Raw genomic sequence first — 17,536 nt, forward strand, 5'->3', positions numbered from 1 at the left:
CAGAGTAGTATTGTTGTAGCCTAAGCATTCTGAATAGTTGTGAGGCACCTTATAAACCACTGTAGCTGTTCTGCCAGAGCTAGTATAAGGCTTTAAAAATGCAAGTGTTAAAAAGAGCATAAAGAATTGTGCAGCTATTGCAAAATACTTAACCAAGTTACTAGGCAATTTCATTCCAAATGGAGCTGTTAGACAGCAATGCTCCTGGGCTCCTTCACCTCCTGGCAAGGCCTTCTGGAAGTCATGTCTACCTGAAAGCTGTGAATTTGTACATCTTACTGAAAGGCTTGGTTTTCTTAATACACGTTCATCAAATACAGAATTTGCAAACCTGTACTAAATGCTCACATTTCACATTTATATATAAATAGTGAGTACCTCTTATACCATGTAAAGTGACATTTCCTTCACTTGAGAACATGCTTTTTAAGCAATCATTGATTTGGAAAAATGTACTGGAAAGTGGCAGTTATCCATACTTTAGCAGCAGTCAGGTTGCTGGGGAGGGATTAGAAATCTAAACAGAAATTCCTGCAAGACAGTGAAGGTTGGGTCCAGGCAGCAGTTCAGCAGCGTGGCAGGGGCTGCGTGTGCAGCGTCCCGGTGCCGCCCAGTGTCCTGCTGAGCACCACGCACAGCCCAGTGCTTCCAGGCAGGAACCCCATGCAGGACAGTGATGGAGGATTTGTCATCTCAGGAGGTACTGCCTATTTTAAAGGTTAGCCAGTGACACAAAGAGTGAAGCTTAAATCCTTTTTCTGCCTCTGAGTGCCTGGGAGCACTCCTGATAGTAAAAGGAGGGGACTGCATCTTGTTAAGCTTGAGTTCTGTTGTACTGAGCATTACAGGTCTTAACAGATACCTGCTTTGTTTATTTTCTTTTGGGTTAAATCAGTCACTTATTCTAAGTGTGACTGAGATCTGAACCTATCCTTGAAAGCATCCATATGCACACAGCTTTAGTTGTGGTGACAATGTAAGTATCTCAAGTCACAGAGACAGAATCACAGAATGAATTAGGTTGGAGAAGACCTTTGAGATCATGAAGTCCAACCTATGACCTAACCTAACACCTCATCATCAACTAAACCATGGCACTGAGTGCCACAGCCAGTCTTTTTTAAACAAGTCCAGGGACAGTGACTCCACCACCTCCCTGGGCAGACAATTCCAGTGCCCAATCACTCTTTCAGTGAAGAACTTTTTCCTGATGTCTAACCTGAACTTCCCCTGGTGCAGCTTAAGACAAACTATATCACTGCAGTTCCTTTCTGATCTGCACAGTGGGGCATTGCAATGACATTTGCTAGAAGTGAACACTGCACAAACTACTATCAACTGTATTTGTGACTTTGTCTGAAAATCAGGTCCTTTGGTTAGAAGCCGAGCGCTGGGTGGTGGTGGTGAAGCATCCTCAACTCCTGGCTCGGGAGCAGGGAGTCACCTGGCTCAGCCCAAGGTCCCACACGAGGACCCACCTTAGGCACTTCATTTTTAGGTGTAGCTACACGAAGGACTGCAATCCACCCTCAGGAAATGTGCAGCTTTGTGCCCACCATGGGAAGTGACACTGCCCGGAGCTGAAGGCAGAAGGTGGCTGAGGCGCTTTGCAGGGTTTGGCTTTGGATTGCTATTTACAGGCACTTCACTGTCCTCATACCTGTAAGCTCTTGAAAACTGACCACAGCTGAAGTACCTTCTGTGGGTTTCCATCCAACTGCACACCAATCCTACACTACTACTTCGATGTAAACATAAACCTCTTCACAAAAAATAAACACATGCTACCAGTCTAACCCTAAAGCCTAGAGCAATAAAAAGCCAGTTCAAGCCTAAATACACATTAAATAGCTTTGGAGTCAAATTAAATTAAAAGCTAAATTACAAGCACGAAAGATCTCTGCTGCTGCTGACTGATTATTTTCTAGCCCTGGGTCACGCTTTATATCTTCGCACTGTCTTGTTTTGGCGGTTCTGCTGACTGCGTTTCCAGGACTGAATATTTAACTGGGGAGAAAGAAAAAAACCCGTGAGTACAATAGCACACGATGGAACCAGGGCACAAGCACTGGCTGATTGTATGTGACACTGGAAAAGCCTTTGCAGCAGCTCTGATTGTCTGTCACTGAAAGAAGGATCATGCTTCTCTTGTGCAAGGCTCTCAGTGGCTGGTGACATGAAAGCTAAATGTTAACTGCATCGTTTGCAGCACGAGCTCCTTGGGCTCTTACCAGGCTTTCCTTTGTGTGCCGTAAAGGGGTAAAAGCACGGTGGTGGGTGTTTCACAAAAGCTGCAGCATCACCTAAGCAGTGCCATCATCAAAGGGACACAGCAGCTCCATGCAGCACGGGGGACTTTAAGGAAGTCCCTTGGTAAAGCTGTTTGTGTGGAGGGATGCAGGCAGGGGTAAGGGATGCAAGGCTCTCACCCTGGGGTTCCTCGCTTACGACGGCTTCCATGTTTTCTCCTTTCACATACTCTGCGTTCAGTCCCTCTGAGAAGTACAATAAACACAGTGAGATGGGAAGGGTAGAAAGTGAAATTATTTGCTTTGATGCCTTAAAAACTCTGGTAATGGGCACAGAGTTGTAACAGCTGAGACACCTTTGTGAAACCTCCTCTGCGGAGACAGCAGCACAGAAGCCTCGGTAACTTACAGCCAGTGCTGAGACTTGCCGGGTTTCATAGTGCCCATGGAGCTCCTGGCAGGCACAGCTCCAGCAGCAGCTCTTTTGTCTGAGGCTGCTGCTTCATCTTTATCACGAGAGACAGCCCAGCTAATTCCTGTCTGAGGAGCTGAGCTCTGAGGAGTGCGGGAGGGGAAGGGAGGAAGGCTTCCCGGACAGAACTGCTGCGTGCAGGGGCTGTGCCTCAGCACAGAGATGTGCCACAGCCTCATTAAAAGCTAAGTTATGCAGAGCTTCAAGCAGCAGTTCAGAGCAGGGCCGTGGTGATGAAGAAGGATCCCAGTGGGGTGTCAAATCCCGAATAAGTCCCTTATTTAAATGCAAAGAAGTTCCCAACGTTATCAACAAGTGGAGCAGTGGCCAAGAAGCAAGGCTGGGCACTGGTGGGCAGGGGTGGCTGCAAGAGGGTGGGCAGGAGGAAGGGGGTCCAGCTCAGAGCTGGAGGTGAATTAAGACAGTCTGGGGTGTGCCACGGACCTCAGGCATCCTCAGCAGCTCCTCTGAGGGACAGCTGTGGGAAAAGGCAGAGGTAGGAGTGCTGTGCTAGCTGTTGCATCCCCTGGAGAAGGACCAGGGAAAGGGTGCTGGTCTGCAAATGAAGCCTGAGGCAATCAGGCCATGCAGCACACACTTCTTAGGCATCTATAACGTGTTTGCACAACTAAATATAGCTCAGGGTGTGGCAGGTACTGGCTGTGCCTCACCACCAGGTCTGGATGGGGTTCATTGGTATCTCCCAGCGAAGGAGGGAGGCAGGGAATGGTGCCAGGGCCAAGCCACAGGAGTGTGGTGAGAGCCTTAGGCAGCAATGGGACAGCTGCTGCCTCCAAGACACAGGAGAAAAGGGTTCTGCAACTGGCTAGAAAACCCCATAAAGCCCTCATGCCAGCAGGGACACTGCAGGCAGCAGCTGGCCAAGCTGTGGAGGCAGGGGAGGCACAGCTGCACCCCTGGCCAGGCACAGTGAGAGGCTGAGCCTCAGCCCAGGGCATGGCTGGCGAGTACCAGGTGAGGTGCAAGAAAAGAGAGTGGGATGGAAAGTTCTAAGCAGCACTGTGCATCTCCCTTACAGGAATCAGCAGCAAATGTTCCTCAGAAAAGACTCAAAGCTGAAGGACAGAGAAAGAACCAAGCCTGTTCCTCCATGTGTCAAGTGAGTGGTCAGATGTGTTTTGCTGGAATAACAGCAAATGCAATTTATGTTTTTCAATAAAAAGCAGAGGCTGACAACTCCTAGATTTCTGTCATGCACTGCAATGCATCTAAGGCCTGACATTAGCCCAGCATGCCATGTCTGATGGCTTAAATTAATCCTCCTTTATAATTAACTTTAATTTCCTGCTGCCTTTCTGGGGCTTTGTGTCTCTCAGCTTCCTCCTCATCAAAGCCTTTACTCCATTTTTTTTATTATTTATTCTTGCCAAAATATCATTTAAGTGGGGGGAATATACAAGAGTGTTTCATTCCATCACATTCATTTGACTTTTCCTGCTGATCTAATTTACCAAAATGCTGTTTGTTTCAGGCACAACTGGGAAAATAGCACGATCCCAACAGCAATTTCCAACCCCAAACACCCTTTCCCTAGAGCAAATAGGACTCACAGGAGATGTCAATTGATTAATTTTAAAAAAGAGCTTGCAACTCAGCTGCTTGTAACTTCCCTCTCATAAAGAGCAGCAGGAGCCAAGCATGGTCAGGTGAGTGTTGTGGGCTGAGGCTGTGAGGACTCTCCTGCAATGCCTGCACCAAGCAGCTTTAAGGGGCAGCTCATGCAAAAGGTGTTTTAAGGTAAGTTTTACTGCCTAATTTGCAGTTTTCTACAATGATTTTCACATACCTGCTGAGGGTGCAGTGGGCTGAAGCCCCAGATGCAGACACTGCCCCTGTTCCCTTCCCTGCGCTGCCGAATTTGCAGTTTGCTACAATGATTTTTCACATACCTGCTGAGGGTGCAGTGGGCTGAAGCCCCAGATGCAGACACTGCCCCTGTTCCCTTCCCTGCATCCCGGTGAGTTTTTACTGCTTGATGAGATTTGGGGGGGTGTTGTTTTTTTTTTATTTTGGGGTGGGGTTTTTTTTTCATATTTACTATGCTTGGTACTGATGGCTTGGTCTTCAGCTGTGTTTGTGTGGGGTGTGAGGGGCAGTGTGAGCCCCGGGGGTGGCAGTGAGTCCTGGGGCTGCTGATGGGTTCCTGTCTGTGCAAAGCCTGACATGGGGGGCTCAGTGACCTGGGGCTTTGTTCTGCCAGCTGGGGGCTCTGGGTGGGGAGTGGCAGTGGGGTTCAGGGGGTGCTGGGGCAGGACTTACGCTGGATGCTGAAGCAGAACTTCTTCTGCTGGTAGGAGATGTAGCTGGAGACAGCCCCGATGAGCGCCATGGCCAGGCCGCTGGCGATGCCGGCGATGGTGCCGGTCTCTGCCACTGCGGGGCACAGAGAGAGCTCGTGATGGGCACTCCCTCACACCAGCCCTGCCTCCTCACCACCCCTGGGACACCCACCTCCGCTGTAGTCGTTGTCGGTGTTGCCACTGGCACCTGCAGAGAAACAATCCCGTCAGTGTCCCTGCACCTCTCTGCCCCTGGGCTCCTGCACTGCTGGGCTGGGAGGGAGGGAGGGACACACAGGAGAGGGGTGGCAGGGCAGCCCTGGCCTGGGGCTGGGCAGATGCCTCCATGCTGCAGCATTTCTGCTGCTCCACACTCCACTGGGCTGCTCGCTTTTGCTTCTGAGGGCTTTGAAGCTGCTCCTCTCCCTCTGCGTGTGCATGGGGGAGTTTTGGGGCACCCTCTGCCTGGGACACTGACAATTGTCCCTCTGCCTGTGTCTGACAATTACACCTCCCCTGCTCAGTGTCAGGGAGCACCTGAAGGGCTGTCAGAGTGTTACACAGCACATACGTGCCATCACAGGGAGGTGACTGGCTGAGCTCCATCATGTCAGGGAACCCTCAATTGGCTTGAAGTCTATTTTGACATCACCTTCCCTGGAGAAACTGGGCTGGGAGGAGAAGCTGCTCCCACTGGAAGCTGCAGTCCTTGCCGAGTCACTTGCATCCTGAATTTATGGAAGCAGGTCAGCACTGTATTAATGCCTCTGATGCATCTTGTCCTTGGCACAGGGATTTATTAAATGTTGATTAGGCTCATGGTGTTCAGCTCTTTATGTGACTGCTTTTAATGTTTAATGCTGTGGATCCTTGTGAACGGCTTATCTGATTGTTGTTGGATTTCCCCTTTGTTCCAGCCATTGGTGGTCATGTGGGGAAAAGCAAATGAAGGCATGTAGCCATGCATGGCACCAGGGTGCCCTGGAGGTGATGGGGAGACAAAGGTCCTGTCTGCCCTGGTGGCAGCTGGAGCTGCAGAGCCTCCATGGACTCAAAACCAAACATCTGGCACCAGGCGTGACCACAGAAGCCAAGAACTTTTCCCTTGGCTCCATGGCTGAGACCCCATTTGCCCCTGCCCTGGAGGTGAGCACCGCTCTTGCACAGGGCCCCTTCCAGGAGCTGGGGGTAACCCTGAGCCATGACTGATAAAGGAAACAACCATACCTAGGTCACCACTCACCCTTCTTCTTGTCCGGGCTGTAGCCGCCGTCCACAATGCTGGCCAGGTCGTCGTCTGAAAATCCTTTAAAATGAACGAGAACAAACAGTGGCTGGCACCTAAGGGAGCCACAGCTGTGCCAGAGGTTGGCATCAGTGGCTGCTCCTGCTTGGGCACTAGGACTGGTCAAAAAGTAGTACTGCTTCTCTCACAGTTACCAGATGTTAACCTTGAATTACTTTAAGGTCATAGAAGAGGTAATAACTAACTAGTTTTTAACTGAAATGAGTGATTTTTAGGAGTGAGGATGACTGAAAATCACAAATGGCTGATAATTTAAGAGTTCATTAAATGTTTTGGTGGCCAGCCTTGGCTGAGAGTTGAGGAAGCAGGAAGAAGTGGTTTGTGTGTGCCGTGGCCATGCTGCTGTGGGTCAGTGAGCCCCTGGCTGTACCGCCTGGGCCTGGGGTCCTGCAGGCAGGACCTGACCCTTCTCCTTCCCACAGGGACAGAACAGTCCAGGGGAAAAACAGCACCAGCACGTTTTGTACACATGAAAAAGTTATCTTGTAGTGGGCAGGTCTAATTAATGCAGGGTAAGTACAGAGAAACAGGGTCTGTGAATCTGCAGCTGAATGAGCAGTGCTGCTGAAGGTCTCGGCTGCAGTCCCAGAGGGAGCTCTGGGGTGCAGCAAGGTGAGTGATGGGAGCAGAGACCCAACACTGAGGCAGCAAAAGGCTCCTCCTCTGATGCTGTGCATTGGGAAGGATTTCCTTTGCCTTAACTGGAAGAGACTGCCTTATTCATCAGCTTACCACAAAAAACAGATTTATGGGCTCAGTAATGAGTGTGAAAAGAATGAAAGCCCTGACTATGCCAGAGCCTGGAGAGGTCCCAGGCAGTCCAGGGAGCAGCAATGCTGGGGGAGTGTGTGTGCTGGTTTGTGGCCAGTGCCACGTTCCAGCAGTTCAACACCTCCACCTTTCCTGCAGGAGCCTGAAAACTCAGCAAGCCCAGAATACCAAAGTGCAGACAAGTCACCTAGTTAATACAATGTAATAAAATACCTGCCTGTTAATTAGGCGTGTGAGCAGCGTGTACAGCCATCCCAACATCAATAAACCAGCCGTGCAAAGTCTGCTTCCCAGCTCAAGTGCTCAGGGGAACAATCCTCACAGACAAATGATTCATTCACCAGAGTACTTCAGAGATGGAAAAAGATCCCTCCCAGCCCACAAGGTGTGTTAGGCCAGGACTTGAGCCTGCTCTAGCTTTTCACTTTGGCAGGGAGTGTGAGCCCCACAGCCCACACCCTCTGTTGAAGAGCTGTTGGGTTTGGGGATGGGGGGAACTCAACACAACCACTGCAACTAAATGGATCAGAAGAGACCCTGGGGGAAAAAACCTGCACACAGACATGGAGCAAGTTGTTAGGAAGAGGCTCCTTCCCTCCCCAGGATCGAGCTGCCTGTGCAAATGTTCCCCCTCTGAGCAGGCAGGACAGGGGCAGTGGGCAGGACATTGGACCAGGCAGCACCTGTTTCTCTTTATCCCATCTCTTGGGGGGAATGGTGTCAGGGACACTTCCTTCAATGGGAAGGATCTCCTGCAGGCCCCAGGGAACAGCAGGGCTGGTAGCAAGCAGGACAGAGAGGAGAGGTCAACCTACCTTCACCTGGCCTTACATCCGGCCTCCCAGGATCTTTCCTATCGTTCTTATCATCAAGGGCATCAGCCAAGTCAAAATCCATAGGATCCTTTTCTAGAAAACAAGAACAGGGTTAGCAATGTGCTGATAGGATGAGGAACTCTGCAATTAATTAATTTATCAGGGAAAAATACTGTTGAAAGAGATGAAGCTCCAGACACAAGCATTTCCCAGTTCTGCTATGGGGCCTCATGGCAGATCTTCCAAACCCATGCTGTTCCACTCCCCCACACTGCTCTGTTGGGAATACCATGTCCTTCCTGCAGGAACAGGGTCCCCATGGCTGCAGTGCCAGGCAATCAGATAGAGGAGGCCAGTAGGAACAGTCAGAGGCAGCCTGGTGTCTCGAGGGCCCAGGCAGTGGAAGGGAGGGAGGTGGCTGCACCATGCTCACGTGCTGGCTGGAACAGCCTGTGGCTTGACTCCTTGGAGTTATTTTCCTCTGTGAATGCTCAGCTGGTCCCTTGAACTGCCTGGATGACAGAGGATATTGTCTCTGACAAACAGCAGCTAAAAGCCCAGTACAGAGCCAAATAAGCTCCTCAGCCCTCCCACCCATGTTCTCCTGAGTTTATTCTGATTCAAACCAAAACCTGCCTGGGCAGGCAGCAAAATGCTCAGCTGACAGGGTGCCCTGAGCCTGTGGGCGCCTTCCAGTGAGCATGGAAATGAAGCATGGTCCAGAAACCACCAAAGTCCCCTGGGAAACACAGGGTAATGCTCAGCTGTCCTGTCCTCTCTGTGGTTTTTGATTTTTTTTTTTTTCCCTCAAGGTGTCTCAGGTGAGCAAACAGACCAGAGGTTAGAAATAGCAGGACGAGGGCAGTGCCTCCATCCTGGCACATCCCAAATCCTCTCCCCGTGCCAGCAGCAGAGCTGGAGTGAAGCAGCAGGGGCTGTGGAGATGATGCTCACCTGGGTTACGCTTAGGAGGGGCTCTTGTAGTTTTTGGCTGCTTGGTCGTGGTGGTGCGAATGACATCCCAAAAGCCGCTGTCTGAAGGGAGGAAAAGAAAAAAGACCAAAATGCTGTTACCCTCTGAAAGGTGGGCTCAGATGAGTGCTGTGTGGGGACACCCCCACCCTGCTGGGAGACTGGGGCTGCCTGGGCCAGCTCAGTGCTCTGGTCTGTACACAATTCCAGCTGATATGGGGGCACCCCTCCCTCTGGGTGCCCTGGGGAGGCTGGACCTGCAGGGAGCTCTGCATTACCTGGCTTCCCTGGCCTGGGGAAGGGCTTGGGAGTCGGCTTGGCTGCCTTGGTGGTAGTCTCCACAGGCGTGTCAAAGTAATCAGCCAAATCGAAGTCTGCAGGAGAGAAGGGATTGTTACACTCCTGTTTGTGGGGACAGCACAAGGCTATTGGCACACACCCCGCTCTGTGGGTGTTGTGCAATGGTGCTGCACCATTGCCAGGGCCTCCCACGTCAGGCTGGAGCTGGAAAGGGCGTCCAGCCACTCTGCTGCTCAATCGTGACCTATCACAAAGCTTCAGAAAAGCCTGGCCACCATTTCTGTCTCCCTATCCAAGCTGGGCTGCTGCCCAGCCCCGCCAATCCCGAAGTAATTCACTTCTGGGGGAGTCCTGCTGCTACCTGCAGCATCTCCTGAGAGCTGGGGGATGAGAAGGGGGTGTGGAACTGAGCCAGTGGCTGGGACACTGCTCCCTGTGCAGCTGCCTGTGAGTGACCTTGAGCTGAGTAGAGCATGCACAGAGAGGGGCCACGGCACAGGAATCTACTGCAGGAGCCTCTCAGTGCTATCATTCATCCAAAAAACACTCCCTGGGGAAGAAGCAACTGGCTGAGACAAAGCCTCAGCCTCCACATGTGTCCATTTCCCAAGGGGAGCTAACTGGATGGAACAACCTCTCATTCAGGCTGCAATCCAAGCACTGAAGCCCTGCGTGTGCCTCTGGCACTTGGCTTTTCTTGTCCCTACCAAAGACCATGGTGGCCAAGGAGCCAGCTGAATTGGCTTAAATTTGTGCCAAGATCCTCATGCAGGGGTGAGTGGATTTACTTAGCCCTCCTCTGATGCAGTTTATTGCAGGCTCCTCCAGTGGGACTGAGCAACCCTTCAGCTCCTGTGACTGTGCTATATTTAACAGGGACTCTTTGGCCAAAGCTGAGCCAGAGGAGCTGCTGGCAACAAAACTCGTGTGAATTTAAGGGAGCTTCCTCAATCGTGGCACTGCTGGGAGCTGGCCAGACAGCATATTTGATGTGCACCAACAGTAAGAGACCCATTTTCCCTTGGATGGGAAAGTGTCACCAAAGTGGCACTTTCTGTGGAGGCTGGGGATATCTTGGAATAAAAAAAGGAATGAAAATATCCTCTGTACTTTCTCCTGGAAGGAAAGCTAGCAGGTGCCATGCAGACAGGAACAAAAGCTCTTGTGTAGCTGAGCAGTGATTTGTGTCTTCTCCATTAGGATACTGCAAAGTGTGCGAAATTCTGCCTTGGCTGTAAATGCTCCACTGCCACTCACCCTCAGCATGGACAGAAATATCAATATTGCATTTCTCTGACCACACAGGAACAGTGCAGGTGCACACACCAGCTCTAGCTTCCCTATGGGCAAGTGAAGAGGTCCTAAAGCAGCTGCTGAGGCAGCAGCACTCAGCCACAACTGGGCAGCCCGTGGGGGCTCACACAGTTCAGGCCCACGGGAAGTGCACCAACACTGAGCTGAGATGATGTGCATGCAAGGTCTCACCTGTCCCACCTGCTGGCCTTCTGGGCCCCTTGGGAGTGGCTGTGACAAAAACAGATGGGGAGGAAAAGTGTTAGTCATAGGCATCACCAAAAATGTCACCTCTGGATTCAGAATGAATGGCAAAGATTTCACCACAACTTTCTGACATCTGCATTTGGCAAACTCAGGGCACAGGGTCATGAACACCCTGCACACAATGAGTGGCCACAGGGATCAGCCATGGGTGAAAATGGAGCCCATTGCTCCACCTTGAGCTGAGCCAGCATCCCACCCAGCTGGTGGAGAGCAGGGAGCTGCAGCAATCTGCCCCAAGGCTCTGGGATCCAGCAGCAGACAGGAAGGGCAGACACTGTACAGAACAGTGTGGAAACCAGCACTGAGGTGCCAGTGCTTCGGTGTCCCTGGCTGGTCAGGCAGACCAATGACAGGTAATTTCCTGTGCTCTGCTGGGCACAGGAGGTTCCCTGTCAGCTGGAGGGCTTTCAGTGACACCCTGATTCTCATATCCCAGCCTCCCCTGGCTGCTCCTGGGCTAAAACAAGCTACAGCCAGCCACTGAGGGGGGAGGGAGGGAGCAATATGGAAACCACTGCCTATTAATAGTGGCTGGCATTACCAAGTATATGAATAAATTATGAGGAAGAGCTGTGGCTGCTCCATTCCCATTAATTTCCATTAGACTGGAGTGGTGTTGCTGGGCTTCATTTCCAGTGTGCTGGTATGGTTTGATGTGCCCCAACTCCAAACCCTTGGTTTGTTTTTTCTGGGGCTGACACGAATGCAGAGTGGGATGCAGCACATGAGAAGGCCACAGGGACAGTGCTGCCTCTTCCCTTCCCTCACTGCAGGGACTCCAGCCTGAAGAACACCACTTTCCCTCCACATGAGGTGGCCATTAGTCATTTCTAACCAGCTCTCTTCACATGCTGCATTAAAGGGCTTTTGCAAAATCCTAGATGAGCTGCATCAGCCCTGTGACCAAGTCTGATAGCCCATGCTCTATCCTATGCAGGAGAGCTGCAGAGAGCACCCTCTATTCCACATAAACTCCAAAGTAACACAGGTGTCCCTCTGTTGTTAGACTACAGCACAAGAGGTGGCAAACACTGTTACAGCTTTCCCTTCCATACACGTGGGTATGTTCTACCCAATCCCAGAGCCTGGCATCGCTCATGGAGCAATCCCTGCTGCTGCCCTGCCAGGTGCTGGGTCTGGGGACAGCCACCATGAACTGTGTGGGGAGTGCTGAGCAGTGAGGGGTCCTGGGTGCTGGCATTTGCTCTGCCACAGCATCTCCATGGCTGGGCAGCAAATGGAGCCAGAGATGTGTGTGGGTGCACAGTAGTCCTGGGCACAGCCCTTGGCACTGGGGTAAGGCAGGTGACATCTCCCAGGGAGGGAGACGAGCCTCCTCCCATCCCGCAGCTGCTGTGCTGGCAGTCAGGTTTTGTCCTTGGGGTGTAAAACACCAAAATACTGAATGCTGCATGCCAGCAGTGGGGCACCCCTGAGGAAGTGAGTTTCCTTTGCCTGATGGGCTACACTGGAACCGCAGTGAGGCAGAGCAGTGACCTCGGGCACCGTGTGCTTTCCTGGGCACCACACTCCATGGCAGCAGGGCAGGACCCGGCGCTGCCCCTGCCTGCCCGGGCACAGCGAGCTGCCCTCCCCAGCTGGGATGGTTCCAGGCCAACAGGGCCAGGCCTGCTGGTAGGCACCACTGAGGCAGGCAAGGAAGCCAGAAGGGCAAGCTCAGTGCCACTGCTACCTCAGAGCACAGGTGTGCTGTGCCTCTGTGCTCCTCACAGAAGCCAGCAAGCAAAGGGCACCTGGGCAGCAGGCAGCTTCTCCAGGACTGTCCCCAGGTCCACCTGTGCAACCCAGACCCTGTGTCTGCCAGGCAGAGAGGATGAGGCAGTTGTATCCTCTACCACCCTCCCACCAGCATCAGATCCCAAAGAACAAATTGCATCTATTAACACCTATTTGTTTTCTCCTCTTTAAAACAATGCACAAAAGTGACTTACGTCTCCTGGTGACGGGGTCAAACAGGGCATCTTCTAGGTTGAAGTCATCTGTGTCATCCCCATGACCTGGAGACAAAGAATCAGCACTGGCTGTACTCGCTCCACACAGAGTAAACCACCTTTAAAGAAGGCATGGCTAGACTTGTTTGCTCAAATTGCTTTGTTTTTTGCTGTTTTTTTCCAAGCCTGACCCAACACTTGTGATGAGGAAGACACCAGCCCTCTCCAAATGCTGTGACTGTTAAATGCAGAGCAGCCACCTCCAGATTTTCCATTTGTCTGCCCTAATGGATGTGGTATAAAGACACATGTTATGCTTAGATTTGTTATGGAGAACCTACCAATTCATCTCTTGAGCTGCCACTCATCTCTGGCTGTGCTCACGATTATATGATTGCTAAACACCACGAAAACATTGGGACAGTGCAGACAAATTCGGTGGCAAACAAAAAAGCCCTATGCCCCTCTTCTTCCCAAGTGCCTTCCAACATCAAAGGCTTTGCATAAAAAAGCTGTTGCTGGCTGCCAAGCACGACTTAGCATTTCAGAGGCCGCCTGCATCATTCTGCCTTGGAAATGTGAACCAGGACCAAACCCCCATCCCAGGGATACGTGACAGGCACAGGCAGATTTTTTTTGTTAGAGATGCCTCACCACAACTCCAGTCCCATATAGCCCAGGGATAACTCAGGGCTACATCATGTTCTCCTGCAACAGGGCCAGCTAATCCTTCCTTTCTCCGTCTCTTTTTTGCATGGCATTAATTACTGTTGACTTACCCTAGTTCTGAATGTATTTGTCTTGATAAATTCATGCTTTTACATCTCGGAGCATGCTGAGTAATTAATATCCTTTGGGTTTGCTAAGTACTGCAGCACTGCAAGAGAACATTAAAATGGCTTTCCTCTTATTCCTACTGCTAAATGGATTTAGCTATTGCCACCTGAGCTCTAGTGTGCTTCATGAATAAATTTAAAGCTTTAGTGACAAGGACAATAACAATGGGAAGGCACCAGTCCATCACAAAGCAGGTATCAGCCTTTCAGTGAAAAACTTCACTTGAGAGTGGTCACTAAGTACTGCAAGAACTGCAGCTCAGGTTCCATTCAGTCACACATCACCTCTCATCTCGTCTGCTGCCTGTGAAACACACTCAGCAGCCCTGAGGGGATGGATGTGATCTGTGGGCAGGGGCTGGGCAGTCCCTGTGGGATTCTCCCACAGCAAAGGCTCCACGTTAGGTGCTGCTGGGGGGATGTACAGAATGAGTGTCCCAGCCCACGCTGAGTTTCTCATTGGGCTGAACGATGCCAGCGCTCCTCTGCGAGCCTGGAAGAACGGCCAGCAGCAGGCCAGGCAGGGAACATCCCTGTGAAATCCACAGGAGAGGCATGTGGAAGAGCCTCTTGGTTAGCACAGCACGGCTGTGTCTGCCACCCTCAGCCTGCTCCATGCCTCTCTCCTCCCTTCCCAAAATCTTCCCCTCCTGGGCCTTACTGCTGGTGAAATATTGGCACTGTGAGACAGGCATTGCTCCCCTGCTCTGACAGCCTGGGTGAAGCTGCAGGGTTAACAAGTGGTCTGTCAGTGCGAAGGAGCACAGTCAAAAATGTGCAAGACCATCCACAGTTACAGTGCTGAAAAGCCCAGCTCCAGGGCTTGCACGGGGGGGCTGGCCAAACCACCAACATCCCTGCTGAGACTCAACACACTCATCACTGTGCTGGCCAACTGCACCAGCCTTGTCAGTCTTCCTTTCCCAGAATGGCTCTTTCCCCAGTCTTTGTTGGATTTCCAGGAACTAACAGGAGTCCATAATTTTTTTTCTTTCTATATAAAAGCATGCTTAAAAATAGGCAGAGGGGGAAACCCACGTTGTGTCTCTGGTGGGATGAGAAGCATTACCAGCCCGAAGGAGGAACATGTTCCATCACCACGTGAGCTGGCAGGAGGGACGTGGTGGCAGCACCAACTCACTCAATATGCCAGGAGCCCTCCCCTCCCTCTCCCTCGCTCCCTCTGCTCTCCACGATTAAATCAGTATCAAGGCACTGCCCTGCTGCACGCTGAGCCCTGTGTTAGTGTATCCTGCCCACGCTTTGCCGTCAGTGCAGGAGCCAAAACAGGAGGGCAGGAGTGGACAGCTGTGGGGTGTGTGCAGCTCACACGTTCTCATGAAGGGCTGAGGGGGTTGTGGGACTGCACGGAGATGTTCCCCTGTGGGGACATGGGCCTGGCAGGGAACACAGTGTCCCAAAAATGGGGGTTGTGGGACTGCACAGAGATGTCCCCGCTGTGGGGACATGGGCCTGGCAGGGAACACAATGTCCCAAAAAATGGGCTCCCTCCACCTGGCTTTGGGGAGATCACTGGACCTGCCAGCTGAGAAGCACTTACAACCTCCCTGGGTTTGGAGACAGCTCCCTTGGCAACTTTCCCTGCAGGATGAGAGGAGAGTGCCCCTTCCAAAACCCCTCTCCAAAGAGCCAGCTGGCCCCAAGGGGGGCAAGAGGTGCTCAGGGCACTCCATCCTCATGGGGCTGAGATAAACAACTACTGAAGAATCCCGGACTGAAGCTGCATCCTGGGGGCTTTCCCTGCCCTGGTGGGAGAGGTGGCAATGCTGCCCAAGTGAGGGATGGAAAAACTGTGGATGCACTGAACTGCCCAGTAAAACCTTCCCACGGATGGCAGATCTTGGCACAGCCCATCACCCAGAGCTTTCCCAACGCTGCCCTTGGCAAACCAACATCCTTTTCCAGATTCCCCTAGGTGCTAGCAAGGATTAATAATAGAATGCCAGTTAATTGAAGCTAACAACATCTGTATTTCATGCAAAGGGTGTTACGGAGATGTATTAGACCTTTTATAGATCAATAACCAAGCACTGCTGTCACAGGCACACAAACTCCCCGGCTCACTCCAACAGTAAGACTGGAATGCTCTCCTCATTCTTTTATTCTGTTATTAAGTGGTAACAAATCTGCTACTTCACAGCCAGGCACTGAAAACCCCACCAGCTCTTGGTAGGTGTGTTTACCGTGCACGTGCAGTTTTTTGGAGGCAGCACTGCCACTCCCTGCACTGTGCAATCCCTTTGCTCCTGGGGCCCTGACGCTGCTCCACAGTCACTGCAGGAGTGGAGCTTGCAAAGCTCACTGATGGGAGCTCAGGCACAGCACAGAGTATCTTCACAGTAAGGGTTTATACTTTTCAGGAGAGCTTGGGGCCCATTCCTACCCACAAGCTGCTGAGCTGCAGCAGAATTTTGTCTATAATGCCCATGAAGCAGAGTCAGGGTTGTGCATGCCCTGACATGCCACCTTCCCCATAGGACACCCCCACCTACAACCTGTTACAGGGCCACAACAGCAGTGATACACAAACCCTCCTTTGCTGGTTGCTCAGTGCTGGGGAGCATATGGGATCCTTGTCAGGGCTGATGGCTAGGCTAGTTTGGGTCAGTTTTTTCCATACCCTTGCACTTGGTCTTTGGCTGCTGGGAGAAAACACGCATCCCCTGGGGCAACTGGGGGCAATTCCAGCCCTGTGTGCCACCAGCCAAGGGGAGCACCCATGGGACTGCAGCTCTTTGGTGAGGAGGGAATAGGCAAATGAGATATGTTTTCCATATTTTTATTTAACCTGGCAACCCACAGAGACCAAGCTGGGACATCACATGGCACCCAATATGAATCCCCCAAAGCCAGAGTCAGGAGGTGGGGGGACCCCAAGGCTGCAGCTGTGTCCAGAAGAAGCTGTGTAACAGGGGTGAGAGTTCTGGCCAAGCCAGCACTGCAGACTCCCCCACCTCTTGCTGAGTCCCCTCGCCTTGCCGGGGGTACTTTTAATCAGAGCTAGCTGCTCTTTGAAGGTAGAAGGGTTTTGTGCCTTAATGTATTCTCTCCTCATTATTTTCTGTAGCAGGCAGCTCAAACACACAATTGTACTCGTCAGCTTTTTAGTTTTTACAATTATATATATATTCTAATTAAGCCCCTCTGTTTGACAAAGCTTGAATTACAGTATCATAATTCACACCCAGTGTATTGCCAGGCCGTCTGCAGCACTCAGAGCGAGGTGTATTCCATTTTTAGCAGCAGCCCACGGATCTCTTTGTGCAATATATATGTGTTCAGCTTCCCTGGGAATAGAGAGCTGCGACGGCACGAGATTGACAGCCCGGGAGATTACGGGAGAATGCAAAGCAGGTACAAGGGCAGCAGAAAGTAATTCCAACTGCCTGACTTTCATGGTGCAGGCTGCATCCACCTTAGGAGCAACACAGCGGGCAGGGGAGCAGGAGGAAAGCAGAGAGCAAGGACTGTGGTAGCCAAAAGGGTGTCCCCAGGGACCAACCTCACCTTTTTGGATCCACCTTATGATGCTGGCACACACGGGTGGGTGGGCCCGAGGCTGGGCACCCACAGCTGTGCTGGGACCTCTGGGCAGGGTGCTGGGGAAGGAGGGGTTTGGGAGCAGAGCTGTGCTGCTGGACCTCTGGGCTGCATCCTCGCAGTGGGGTTTCTGCCATCTCAGCAGAGACACACCCCAAAAGTCCGTGGGGAGTAAATGCCTGCTCCCTGCCGGGCATGGGTCTGCCCTGCTGCAGCACTTAGCATCCCCAGGGACCCCTCCTGGGACAGGTGACACCACAACACCACTGGCCAGAGCAGAGCAGATCCCAGTCAGGACAGAGAAGAGCTTTGGAATCACCAATGCCTCCACCACTGCTGTCTGGGCACTGCCACCAGCCACTGCCAAACGGATGGGAAATTTACTTGCAAATCCCAAATTCCTGCTGACTGCTAAGGCCAAAGTACAGCTCTATGTGTGTAG

The 17,536-nt window shown here is 51.8% G+C and overlaps 2 protein-coding genes across 2 annotated transcripts in view; one reads left to right on the plus strand and one right to left on the minus strand.

The window, feature by feature from the left end:
* Positions 1-4,549, plus strand: part of MTMR1 (myotubularin related protein 1) — a 44,259-nt gene extending 39,710 nt beyond the window's left edge. The window contains exon 16 of the mRNA XM_041396793.1: positions 3,761-4,549. The gene's annotated coding sequence lies outside the window, so the exon portion shown is untranslated. The remainder of the gene's footprint in view (positions 1-3,760) is intronic.
* CD99L2 (CD99 molecule like 2) overlaps positions 1,120-17,536 on the minus strand; it is a 28,395-nt gene continuing 11,978 nt past the window's right edge. The window contains exons 4-13 of the mRNA XM_041396734.1: positions 12,698-12,816; positions 10,671-10,709; positions 9,164-9,259; positions 8,868-8,948; positions 7,914-8,006; positions 6,265-6,327; positions 5,194-5,229; positions 5,002-5,115; positions 2,430-2,495; positions 1,120-2,007 (exon numbers count right to left, since the gene is read on the minus strand). Of these exons, the coding sequence (XP_041252668.1) occupies positions 1,943-2,007; positions 2,430-2,495; positions 5,002-5,115; positions 5,194-5,229; positions 6,265-6,327; positions 7,914-8,006; positions 8,868-8,948; positions 9,164-9,259; positions 10,671-10,709; positions 12,698-12,816 (772 nt within the window). The 3' untranslated portion in view covers positions 1,120-1,942. The remainder of the gene's footprint in view (positions 2,008-2,429; positions 2,496-5,001; positions 5,116-5,193; positions 5,230-6,264; positions 6,328-7,913; positions 8,007-8,867; positions 8,949-9,163; positions 9,260-10,670; positions 10,710-12,697; positions 12,817-17,536) is intronic.

The sequence above is a fragment of the Onychostruthus taczanowskii genome, unplaced genomic scaffold (genome assembly GCF_017590055.1).
Source record: "Onychostruthus taczanowskii isolate IOZ18803 unplaced genomic scaffold, ASM1759005v1 scaffold13, whole genome shotgun sequence".
NCBI lineage: Eukaryota > Metazoa > Chordata > Aves > Passeriformes > Passeridae > Onychostruthus > Onychostruthus taczanowskii.